The sequence below is a fragment of the Cydia pomonella genome, chromosome 19 (assembly GCF_033807575.1).
Source record: "Cydia pomonella isolate Wapato2018A chromosome 19, ilCydPomo1, whole genome shotgun sequence".
Lineage (NCBI taxonomy): Eukaryota > Metazoa > Arthropoda > Insecta > Lepidoptera > Tortricidae > Cydia > Cydia pomonella.
Window position 1 is genome coordinate 8,375,361 of NC_084721.1, and position 13,329 is coordinate 8,388,689.

The 13,329-nt window shown below is 36.8% G+C and overlaps 1 protein-coding gene across 1 annotated transcript; it reads right to left on the reverse strand.

Moving 5' to 3' along the window:
- Positions 1-459: 459 nt before the first annotated feature.
- Positions 460-3,032, reverse strand: LOC133528261 (DNA-directed RNA polymerases I and III subunit RPAC1-like). Its single transcript, XM_061865565.1, has 6 exons — positions 2,794-3,032; positions 2,385-2,685; positions 2,175-2,294; positions 1,401-1,583; positions 831-1,058; positions 460-574 (listed from the first exon to the last, which is right to left on the reverse strand). Exons 1-6 carry the CDS (start codon positions 2,845-2,847, stop codon positions 462-464), a joined length of 999 nt encoding a protein of 332 aa, XP_061721549.1. The 5' UTR covers positions 2,848-3,032; the 3' UTR covers positions 460-461.
- Positions 3,033-13,329: the final 10,297 nt, after the last annotated feature.

Genomic DNA, 13,329 nt, shown 5'->3' on the forward strand with positions numbered 1-13,329 from the left:
TTAAAGAAGATTGGTAAAGAGTGAAGCTCTTCCTTTCAGACTATGTCTGAGCGACGTGAAATAAGTGACCCCCTATGCATAGAAAAGAAATCTTGTTGCAGGGGGGTCAACTATCTCTGCACATGACTGTACGTATACAATTACGAGAGTTACCAGCTAAAAAAAAAATAGAGTCAAACCAAGATAACTTGGCAGCGATTTTGATAGCCCAAACGGTGCACAGCAGTGCACAGGTTATTTAAAACGTCAAACTTCTATGAAATTAGGATTAGGATGTTTAATTGACACTTGCACCATCTGGGCTATCAAAATCGCTGCCAACTAATCATGGTCCGACTTCTACCAGTCTTGTATAACCACATTGACCATGACCTTAGTTAAAATAAATATAATTTAGCATCTGGAAGTTGGTTGTTGTCTTAGGACATTTATAAAAGGTAACAAATAAGACAAAAAATATATTAATTAAGCTTATTTAATTCATCTAACAATGATTTACATTTTTCTTTCAGTATTTTAACAGCTTCAACAAATATAACATTAGGTGCCATGGCCCCCACCGACTCCACATTAACTGAAAAAAAAAAGTTATTTAATAGCAATACATTCAAAATAATCCGTTTGTAATCTAAGATATTAAATATTATATATTTATAATTTAATGTATCATAATAGAAATACAATATTAAATACAACATTAAATGCACTATTGGTTGTGAATAATAAGTATGTGATCTCTTTTTACTTCTTGATCTGACTGTCAATGCTGTTGTCCTTTACTTTTAATCTTAATACTATTATTTATTGGGCCAATATAACTTGGAACTTACATATAAAATGATCCCGAACCCGGCTTAGAATGACAGCATCTTTGATTTCTTCATATTTGTAAACATTCCTGCTGCAGGTATCATAGCGTGCGTCTCGGACAAATGCTCTGTCTTCTGAGTCAATGCCTATGACTCCTGGTGAAAAGCAGTTCTGCAGGAGTATGGCCTCACTTCCAGTCACTTCACGGGTTAATGTGATTTCTGGCAGTAGACGGTATGATGCAGTTGCTGAAAACAATAAAAAAAATTACTAATGTGGTAAGATGCTCAAGTAGCATTCCACTAGGATGTTAACTTATGTTGATTGCATGTTACATATAGTCTATAATTTAATGCTTAAAATTTAATTAATTTATTGAATTAAGATTTAGTTAAGTATTAATAGAATTGTGTCACATACCCAACCAACACACTCCTCAAGATAAAAGATGAACACTACTCAAGATAAACACACTGGTAGGTGTATTATACCCATGGACAAATTTCACATAATGCTACTCTACAGGTATGGATGTACGTTGGTTACAATTACTTGCTTTGCCACAGCAGCACTGTAGTCCACTTACTTACCTACTGGTGAAAATTTGGCATGGTCCTTTCCTATTCCCTTTACAGCAATCAAATGGAGATCTAGCTCGTGTCCAGGCCTCATTTTGGATATCAATATCTTGTCATGCACTGAGCCAACATCAGCCTCCTTATGCACAGATGCCTGGTTGCCAATGGGATGCCATTTGATCTGAGATGAGTAAACTGAAAAGAAGTACAGCGTATGAGAAAGGAGTTTAATTCAGCTGATTAACAAACAACACGAGATCATTTTTATTTATGCTGAACATCTTAGATTTTGCCAAAGGATTACATTCTTTGTGTCACCTGTGTGACTGTAGCATGGTCACATCTTTACACACTTATTTAGCTTCACCGCGTATCTTCTTTGTATAAATCTACATATATATATGTGCTTCAAATCTTGTAAGTTAAATTTGAACCACTTCCTGGTGTCTGTTTGAACTGAAATTTGGTATAATTCCGTATTTCCGATGACAATGCAATAGTATGCAAAGGAACTCTTCGATGGGAAAACGTAAACACATTGAGTTTAGGCTCATTTGAAAGGTCTCCAGAAGTACTTTATAGACATACAAATAAGAGAAAGTGCAGTCGGGAATAAACATGTGTGTCAAAAATATTTTTGACGGTTACTTGTTATCAATTGTCACTATGCCTGTCACTTTTGCACTTACATACTTGTTGAGAATGTGACAGGCATAGTGACAAGTGATAAAAATGTGATCGTACTACGTTACAGCCACTGGTATTATCAGAAAACAGGATGCTTACCACTGTGATTGATATAGAGGTCCTCTGTTCTGAATGAGTCTTTAGACTGTGATGTATTAGCAGTGCACTTCACTTTTAATGTGAATTCCAGTGTATCAAACTCTGTGCCTTCAGTCGCATCTGTAAAGAAAAGCATACAAGTTTTGCTTTTTTTTCGGTCAATAAAGAAATTTTTTCCAATTAATGACATGAAAGAAATGTCAAACTTACCTTCAGGACGGTATTCAAACAATCTTGGATCAGCTTTCAAGGGTATCAGACCCAACCTGTGGGCAAGGACTTCATCCTGAATTATTGAAGTGTTGTTTTTTATCATCACTTTTTCAATAGCCATACTAGGAACCTCGCTCAGCATGAGTCTTCGAAACGCATTCGCAAATGCAGGTTGAATGCCGATAAGATCGAATTCCATTTCTGAATTATCCATTTTAACTACCACAATACGGAAGTTTTTAACGAACTTTTTAAAGTTCCACTTCTCATCTGCCATGCCATAATCATTAGCAGCATTCTGGAAATAAAGTTTATTGATAACACAAGTACAATAACCGGAGAGGTTAGAATGATAGTCATGTGGTTATTTCACTTTTAGTAGACGATGGTCAACATAAGTACATACCTTAATACGGAATTCTTCTAACAATGCCCGAGGTTTATCTTGCAACTGTGGCATTTTTAGCTTATTTTATATTTTATTCGGTTTAGCTTGAACTAAGTTGTTTTCAGTTTTGACGTTTGTTGGTGCAAGCGTGAGTGTCATGGTGTCATGTCATGTCATGCACAATCTGAAGAAGCGTTCAAAAACAACAAATTTTATTACGTCACTAATTTTAAAATAGTACGATTGATCAGATCTTTGCTATTATAATTCATTAATTCGAATGAAAGTAGAAATAGTAATCTTATTTTGTAGATCGAAATTGTACCTTTGCTTTCTGATATTAAATTAACAATACGAGAAAAGCGCTGGTAACGCGCTTTACGGTGGTTTTCAAACGCCTTTGAATTTATTAAAAGAGCCAACCGCGAAATTCCAAAACTCGTTATCTATTACTTGTCTAAAGTGTCTAAACATTACTCATATTAACTTTCTGGCCATAGAGCGGCATAGTAAAAAACAGTAAAACGTAGTGATTACATGCTCTTTGGAGCGGCAAATAAGCGAACGAACTATAGAACGAACGAAGTAGTTCGCGGTCTGTAGGCCACTAGAAGTGCAGTCATCGACATATTTGAAACTCTGTAAGGACTTTGAAATTGAACTATTGTTTATTCCTCGCTTTAAGTTTGAGAAGCGAAATATTCTTAAAGTGACTTTGAGCGTTGCGAGGGTTTCAAGGCACGAGACATGAAAAAATGTTGCCGAGTGAAAAACGAAATTGTTCACCACCAAATTAATTCTAAATCCCAATTCAAAAATATGGCCATATGCCCTGCCTATGAAGCCGATGGTCCCAGGTACAAATCCTGGTGAGGATATTGATATTTGTTTCTAAGTCATGGGTGTTTTCTATTTAATTTAAGTATTTATAACTATGGATCTCCAAAAACACCACAGGTAGAGTAAGATTAGAAACGACGGGTCCGAGTTTCCCCATAAAAAGAAGTGTAAGACAGGGAGATCCTCTATTCCCTAAAATATTTATATCCATCCTAGAGTTAGTTATGGGTCAGCTAGACTGGAAGCACTATGGTATAAATATAAAAGGCAAATATTTAAGCCATCTCCGTTTTGCAGACGACCTCGTCGTACTGGCTGAAACGGACTCGCAACTTCAAATAATGATGGAATCTCTACATAGAGCAAGTATAAAAGTAGGACTTGAAATGAACTTGGCTTAAACTATGATAATGACAAACAGTACAGAGAAAACAATAACAGTACCTAGGCAACAAGCCCTTAAACTATATTACCTATACCTCGGCAAGCAAATTAGTTTCAACAAGGAAAATAATGAACTGGAAATTGAAAGGAGAATACAAAGCACGTGAAACAAGTATTGGAAATTGAAAGAAATCTTCAAGAGTAACATGCCCATAACCTTAAAAACTAAGAATTATGAACTCGTGTCTACTAACATACGGATGCCAAACATGGAAGTTCACAAAAAAAGCCAAAGACAAAATAAGAACTTGTCAAAGGGGAATGGAGCGTAGTATGGTCGTAATCAAAAAAATCCAAAAAATAAGGCATACTAAGATAAGAAACTTAACAAAGGCAAAAGACGCGCTTAGACACGCCAAACAACTCAACTGGAAGTGGGCGGGACATGTATCACGAATAACGGACCAGCGTTAGACCAAAAATGTTACGTCATGGAAAGGGCCACTAGGAAAACGGGGTATAGGAAAACCTGTTTACTAGATGGGAAGACGAAATAAACAATATCGCTGGTCAAAACTGGATGCGAATAGCTCAAGATAGAGATGAGCGGAAAACTCTGGAGGAGGCCTTCACCTGCGAAAACGGGGTTCTTGCTACATATTCAAATTCATTATAAAATAATTTTAGAACTAACATTAAAAAACTATAAGTGAACTTAAGACTTAATTCTAAACAACAATGTTAAAATTTCGCAAGAAATAAAAGGCTATTTTATATTTTATTTTATAACTCTGGATATATTGTATATCATTGTCTAAATCGAAATAATTTGATAACTTGTCTAAACCAACAACACAAGCCTCATTGAGCTTTACTGTGTTACTGTGGGACATAGTCAATTTGTTTAATAATGTTCTTGAAATAATTCTAATCTCAACATTATAAATTATAATTATAAGTCATAATTATACTCTTTTCCTTCACTAACAATGATGAGCAAGTTGGTTCTCAGTTAACCTTTAATAATTTAATTTAAAATTATTCATAGTTATCAGGATAACATGCGTACGTAGAATACGTACTTAATTCTTTATAGAGGTGATTAGATATTCGACGTATTCCTTTGAAAGAATATTGAAAGGGGTCATTTTATGGGTCATGCATTTGCAATAATTTAAGTCCAGCCAACCAGGGGTCAAAACTCATTGGTTTTCAAGTTATTTGACTTCTTAGTTTTTAGTAGTTAGTCTGTCTGTCTGTCACATCGCTAAATATCTCGAGAACAACTTAAGCTATCGATTTGAAATTTGGAATTTATTAACAAAGTTAACCCAGACGCATTGAAAGTATTTTTTTATTAACTATGGAAAGGAAGAGGGGGAAAAATTTCAAAGTCTAGTGACTAGGTGGGGTATCATTTAAAAGAGCTCGAAATGTGCATTCCAAAACATTTTGTTTTGATGAAGGAAAATGTGAAAAAAAAACCCATTATATCGCACAAATTAGATAATTTTAGTTAGACAATAGCTGTACACAATTGGACGTAGTTAAAGGAAAAGGATTCAATCCACAGCGAGATGAGCAAAAGTTATGGAGGTTTAAAGTTAGAAATGGTATTCCTCAATACTGATTCACTTTTCCCATAATACTTATTTGGATGAAACATGAGTTTTGACGTGTTTTAAGATTCTGTAAATAAACGATTTAGTTGAATGTCGTATTTCTTGAGATATTTAACTAAATGTGGGGTTGGATCCATTTTGAGAAAATACTTTTTCCATGTAACCTTTTTCATTTTAAATAGGCAATAAGGATTCATCGTAATAAATTGGAAAAAAAACGAGAAAATCACCAAGAAAAGATAAAAAAACTTTATTAAAAAAACAATGTAATCGCTTATCAAAGTATTGAGTATTAACAAAATTGAGATCACTTCTTTTTAGCGATAATAAAAGCCTCTTATAATCACTAATCGTTTACTTAAAAAATCAGTCTGAATGTTATACACGAGATATGTATTTTAATCTGTATCTATATTAGGTACTATGCATTCTACTTCAGGATCTTCAATTTCAAAGTCAACAGGCCCTGCATAGCCTTCTATGTCTTCTTCAAACATGGAATTTCCTCGAAGGGAATAGTAAAACGGTAGGCAGTCCCTTGGGATAAGATCGAACATCGATCTTAAATCATCCAACTTTGCTTGAGGTATTTCCTTTCCATTAGGCCACAACACCACCACTAGAACCAAGATGATAGTATACCAGACTTGCGTTCTAAGTATACTCTTGTACGGAGCAGAAACCTGGACGACGTATGCAAAACAGGAGCGACGGCTCAACACTTTTCACATGCGCTGTCTACGCAATATTTTAGGCATAACTTGGCAGGACAAAGTGACAAATCAGAGGGTTCTTGAAAAAGCGCAGCTGCCCAGTCTTGCCGCTCTTCTCAAACAGAGACGCTTGCGGTGGCTGGGGCATGTGCACCGGATGGAATCCTCTAGAATACCTCGACGTGTCTTGCTTGGTGCAGTTGCGTATGCTAAAAGGAACGTTGGAAGACCGATGCTGCGCTTTAAAGACTGTGTAAAGCGAGACATGTCAGCATTTGAAATCGACCACCATGCTTGGGAAACTTTAGCTGAAGACCGTGATGGATGGCGCAAGCGTGTTGTGGAGGGGAGAAAGCTATGCGACCAAGCCTGGTTTACTACGTTAGATAGCAGAAGGTGTCGCAGAAAGCAAAACGGGACTGGAACCTCAGGTGGCATGAGCTTTCTCTGCCAAAAATGTGGGAGGTCGTGCCGCTCACGCATCGGCCTCCACAGTCACCAAACCCGTTGTCTAAACAGCAATGCTTAAATCGTCTGCAATAGACGCAAAGGCCTGTGATGATGATGCCACAATAGTGAAAAATCAGTTTCAGAGATGGCTAGAGGCCTACCTTTTACCTTTTTCTCAATGTAGTTCTAAAGTTTCAAAATTATAATTACTATAACATTATTAATACTTACCAGCAACGTATAAACAAAATTAATAGTAAAAGTAACTTTTTTTATGAACAATATTATTAACATGGATCGTTATTAAAATTTAGCATTGTATTGCCATTTTAAATAAAAAAAAATCCCTATAACGTATTCATGTAAACTGGATCTTTTCCGTTGATTAATTTGCCACTATGAAACTATACCTGGAGTAAATTATCAAAAAAGATCCAAGTAACTTAAACCGACTTTGATGTTTGACGCTGAATATAAGTACAAGTTAATTTAAACCTGCAAAAATGATTCAGTTTGAATTATTTCTGTTATTTTTCCTCATCTATTTAATTTGTCTATGAATTACGATCCAAGTCGACATATAAAGCAAAAAATTCAAAATTAGCCTATCATAGCAGTAAAACTGCCTTTTAGGTTAAGTATAAAGCTGTTTAAATTTATAAAGTCAGCCTAAAGTAAAGTTAATATATTTAACATGAATCGTTTTTGTTGTTTACTGACACACCAATGCTGGAATAACAAGAATTCCACAAATGTGATCCAAGTTTGCTGAATCGTTTTTGTTGTTTAGCTAAAGCATTTACACATCGTCAAATTAGTTTCTCAAAAACGATCCAAATGGGTTGGATCAGTTTTGTTGATATATATTTAGGACGAAAAGTATTCATTGCATTTTCTCAAAAAGATTCCAAGCAGTTTGGATTTTTCTTGTTGAAATTTATATAAACCAGTCCTGTCACTAACATAATTTTACAACAAGGTACCAAGAGTATTGAATACTTATTGGCGAATATCATTTTTAATCTTTCATACATGGGGGATGGTAGCCGATGTCGATTAAAATATGAAAACGCTATGTGAGCTCAGTGCTTTTTTGCTGAATGAAAATATACACATTAAAGGCCTGCCTGGTATACTTAACTCATGTTTTGGTATTTTTGTGGATTGGATCCTTTTCCTTTAACTACGTCCAATTATACTTAGTATAGGCACTTTTAAGCAGAGCCCGTCACTGGGTGCATACGCAGCAGGAGGAAGTGGTGCGATAGTGAACTAAAACAACGTCGTCCTTTAACACTCCGTGTATTTCCAAAATGCACAAATGTAAAGTCGTCAATAAGGACATTAACATTAAGTAAAATAACTTATAATATCGAGAGTAAAATCTAATGAGATGTTTACCGGTCGATCCGTGATAGCAAAAGCGATTGAATGACAGCGCACAAGTTGCCAGAGCCAAAATATTCTAAAGACATCTCTATACGAGCATGTCAATTAATAAAGTGTGCCATTGACTTTCCAACACTTCCCCTCAAGGGCACACTGTTATCTAAATAATAACCATAGTAGAGTCAAATATTTCAAAGAGAAAACTAACATGAAACAACTAAATTTGGCTCTACCATATTAAATGTCACAAATAAACATTGAATGTACATTTAAAACAAATTCATATTGACTCTACCATATACTAGTAATAATAATAAACCTGTTAGCTTTTTATACAAAAAAAACAACAGATAAAAATACTTAATATAAATTTAGAGTACAATCACAACTTACTTTATATGCTCTAGTTATTGAAAGTATTAACAAACGTTCATAGCTTTGATAAACTCATTATGCTTAACTCTACCTAAAGGTTTTGTCAACACATCGGCAATCATTTTGTTTGTAGGCAAATACTCTACTTTAATTACATTTTTAGATATTAAATCTTTAACATAATGGTACCTTATGTCGATGTGTTTCGTTCGCTTATGACAGTATTCCTTAGCTTGTAAAAGCTTTTGAGCACTTTGGTTGTCATTATATACAATACAATTAATTTGTTTAGGCAAAATCTCAGACAAAAGACTCTTAATAAATGATACATCTTTACATACATCAGATATTGCTAGGTATTCTGATTCACACGATGACAAAGAGACACACCTTTGTTTGCGAGACTCCCAATTAACTGTACAATTTCCCAATTTAATGACATAGCCAGTATAGGATTCTCTGTCAGTAATATCATTGGCCCAGTCTGCGTCAGTATAAGCATACATAGACCAATTCTCATTCTTATGAAAACATAGAGAATAATGAATTGTACCTGCCAAATAACGCAATATACGCTTAGCTGCTAACCAATGTGACCTATCGAAACAATTGTTAAATTGGCTAAGTTGGCTACATGCATATGATATATCTGGCCGTGTACATACAGACAGATACATCAAGCAACCCAAAAGTTGTCGATAGTTAAAAACATCATCCTGCAAACAGTCATTATTTTCAGATTTTACAAGTTTACAGTTAATTTCCATAGGTGTGGCTGCGGCCTTACAATTTTCCATGCCAAAACGTACAAGTAGTTTTCTGATATATTCACTCTGATCTAGAGTCAAAGTTCCCTTAACTTTATCCCTAGACACATTTATACCTAAACAGCTCTTAAGCGGACCTAAATTTTTAACATTAAATTTACTTTCTAAAATGTTTAACAAATTTCGCTTAATCGAACTGTTTTGGCTGTAAAACACATAAAAGTCATCAACATATAAAGCCAAAATCACTAAATCATCCTTGTTACTTTTTACATATACACAGGGTTCACACTTGGATTGAGTGAAATTATGCTCACTAAGTAAACTATGTATTTTACAGTTCCACATTCTACTTGCCTGTTTGAGGCCATAAATGCTTTTCTTTAACAAACATACTTTATTTTTATTATTATCACTGAAACCAATAGGCTGTTCCATATATACAGTCTCATTAAGGTCAGCATTGAGAAAAGCTGTTGCCACATCTAGATGGTCAATGTTTAAGTCTAACTGATTAGCTATACAAAATAAAATTCGCATTGTCGAGTGACGGACAACAGGAGCGAACGTTTCGTTATAATCAATGCCTTCCCGTTGGGTAAAGCCCCTGGCGACTAATCTTGCTTTAAAACGATCAAAATTACCAGAAGCATCATATTTAGTTTTATAAACCCATTTACATTTTATTACATTTTTACCAACGGGCCTATCTACCAATTCCCAGACATTGTTTTTAACTAGAGCATCATACTCACTTTTCATGGCATCTAGCCATTGCTGGCTATTAGAGCCACTTACAGCTTCTTCATAGGTAATGGGTTCATCAGTCGATGGAGAGGGACCATGAGCGAGTAAGGATAAATCATAGTCTAAATACCTCGCAGGGAGTACATTACGCGTGGAGCGAGACGATCGTTGTGGTGTAGCGTCGGCCACAGGACGAGACGCTCCATCACTTTCAGCTGCCACAGGGGGAAGGCTCACTGGTTGTGGGCCGCCGGCACCTGGTGAATCAGCTGTGCTGGAGTCGCTGCTCCCAGTGCAGTACTCATCGGTTTCTCCACCTGAAAATGATGATGAATCTCTGTCAGATAAATTCAAATTATTCTCATTATTATTATCATTGATTAAAATATTATCATTTAAAATTTCATTATTAATAATTTCATTATTTTCGATTTCATTATCATTATTTGAATTTACTTGACTATTCTGACTAGAAACATTACCAATATCACAGATCTCATTAGAAATATCATTATAAGTTAAAATGCTATCACTCGTGGAAAGTTCTTGAAAAGGGTTTGTACACGGGTTGTAAAATCTATTCTCAATAAAAGCAACATTTCGAGATTTAATAACCTTTGTGGGATCCAAAAGATCAGCTAAGCGATAGCCTTTAGATGTATCACAATATCCCACAAAAATGTATTCCTTTGCCTTAGCATCCAATTTATCTCGCTTATGTTCAGGTAACAATGAAAAAGCAGTACAGCCAAAAACCCTGAGGTGTCCAAGGTTGACCTTTTTGCCAGACCAGACCTCCTCAGGTATACGTCCAGCTAAAGCCGACGTGGGAGATCTATTCTTTAAATATACAGCAGTCATTGCTGCTTCTCCCCAAAATCGTTTGCTGAGACCTGAATGCTGTAACATGCAGCGTACCTTATCAAATATAATGCGAAAAGTCCTCTCTGCTACTCCATTTTGAGCAGAACAGTAGGGAATAGTGGTCTGGTGGATAATACCATGTTCTTTTAAATATTGTGTAAATTTAGAACTAGTAAACTCTCCACCATTATCACTACGAAGGCAAAGGATAGGCAAACTCTTTTCTTTTTCTACCATAGCTTTAAAATGTTTAAAACAATCAAATACCTGTGATTTGTTCTTCATTATGTAGGCAAAACTCTTCCGGCTGTAGTCATCCGTGAAGGTGAGCAGATATTTTCCTCCTCCATGGCTCGTCTCAGGCATTGGTCCGCAGACATCAGTGTGCACCAGCTGTAGTGGTTGCGTTGTTGTACTGTTACTAGCATTAGGGAAAGGCTCGGCCGAAAGCTTCCCCTTAATGCATGCTTCACAGTTCTTGAGGTTTTTATCCTGAAACAACACACCACATGCATCCCTCAACTTACACATCCCAGCTGAGTGCAGGTGACCAAGTCTAAAATGCCACATGTCCATCACAGACGGGGTAGAGACGGCAACTGCAGCGCTCGGTGCGACCTGCCTGGGTTGCAGGTCCAAAGAGTGCTTCCTGTTAGGATTATATCCCTCAGCCCTAGACACATCCCCAGAGAGTTTATAGATTCCATTAACACAGTTAGCTATAGCCATATAGTCGCTAGGTGCTTTATTGAGACTATGACCCCTATCATAAACAAAACACCCATCATTATTAAATAAAACAGAATGACCATCTTTACATAATTTAGACACAGAAAGTAAATTTGCGGATAAGTTGGGAACTAACATGACATTTTTAAAGGTTCTCACCTGTCCATTTAAAGCAACACTAAGATCTCCAGTTTTGGAACTTGACATTGTCTCGCTGTTAGCCAAACTTATGGATTGCTTCTTTGTATCCCTTATATTGCTGAGCAAGTTTGGATCATTAGAAAGGTGAGAAGACGCTCCTGAGTCCAAGAAGACATCTGTCCGGTCCTGGGCGAAGAAAGCTGCAGTGGCGGTGGCAGACTTGGAAGAATCCCTTTGTTTCCTATCTTTCTTATATTTAAAACACTTGGGCTTGATGTGACCGACTCGGTGACAGTATGTACACTTAATCTTGCTTGTAATGTATGCTGTTGTCGAGCTCCCGTTATTCGCAGACTTCCTTTGCGCCTCTTGAAGAAGACGAGTACGCACCAGGTCGCTTTTCAGCTCTTCAGAAGATATACAATACGTTTCTAGGTTGCTCACCAATGTGTCATAGTCTGCCGGAAGGCCACTCAATAAGATTTCGGCCACTTCTTTATCTTCGACCACCCTGCCGATGTCAGCGAGTTGGTGAACTAGGGACATTACATGTTCAATATATGTAGCCATGTCTGCATGCTCAGTGAAATCTACCCTGTGTAGTTGTCTTAAAAGTAACACTCGCCGATACAGCCCTTTGTCCTCAAATATGTCCGACAAGTTTTTCCACGCTTCTTTAGCTGTTGTCGCAGTCCGAACGTATTGAAATAAAGCCGGTTTTATGTTGAGACAGACACGTGCCAAAGCGCGCTGGTCGCGCGCGGCATCTGTGCCCGTCAAAGCCTCGTCCGACTCCCTGTATATTGTGTCCCACAATCCTTCCGTGATCAAAATCATCTTCAATGCGAACTTCCACGTTAGATAGTTGTTCCCGTCCAGCTTCTCGATGACGGGAGTGCCCATGACGACATTAGTGGCATTTACAGCCATCGTGGCAATTTATGTCAAAAATGTGTAGAATTAACGTTGTAGGACGACGTAAGAGATTATATTTTGAAGGTTTTGCCACTCGATCGACAGCCACTTACTAGATGGATCACGATTTCTCCTTTTCTCGTGGTATGCTGGGCCCATAACCTGTTAAGCAGAGCCCGTCACTGGGTGCATACGCAGCAGGAGGAAGTGGTGCGATAGTGAACTAAAACAACGTCGTCCTTTAACACTCCGTGTATTTCCAAAATGCACAAATGTAAAGTCGTCAATAAGGACATTAACATTAAGTAAAATAACTTATAATATCGAGAGTAAAATCTAATGAGATGTTTACCGGTCGATCCGTGATAGCAAAAGCGATTGAATGACAGCGCACAAGTTGCCAGAGCCAAAATATTCTAAAGACATCTCTATACGAGCATGTCAATTAATAAAGTGTGCCATTGACTTTCCAACATGATGAAAAGTCTTTCGCCTTTATAGATACATGAGATAGTTCAAAGTTCGTACGGAACCCTCGGTTGCGCGAGTAAAACGAACTCGCACTTGACCGATTTTTTGATTAAATAAAACGGCCAAAAGCATGTCGGGCCATGCTCA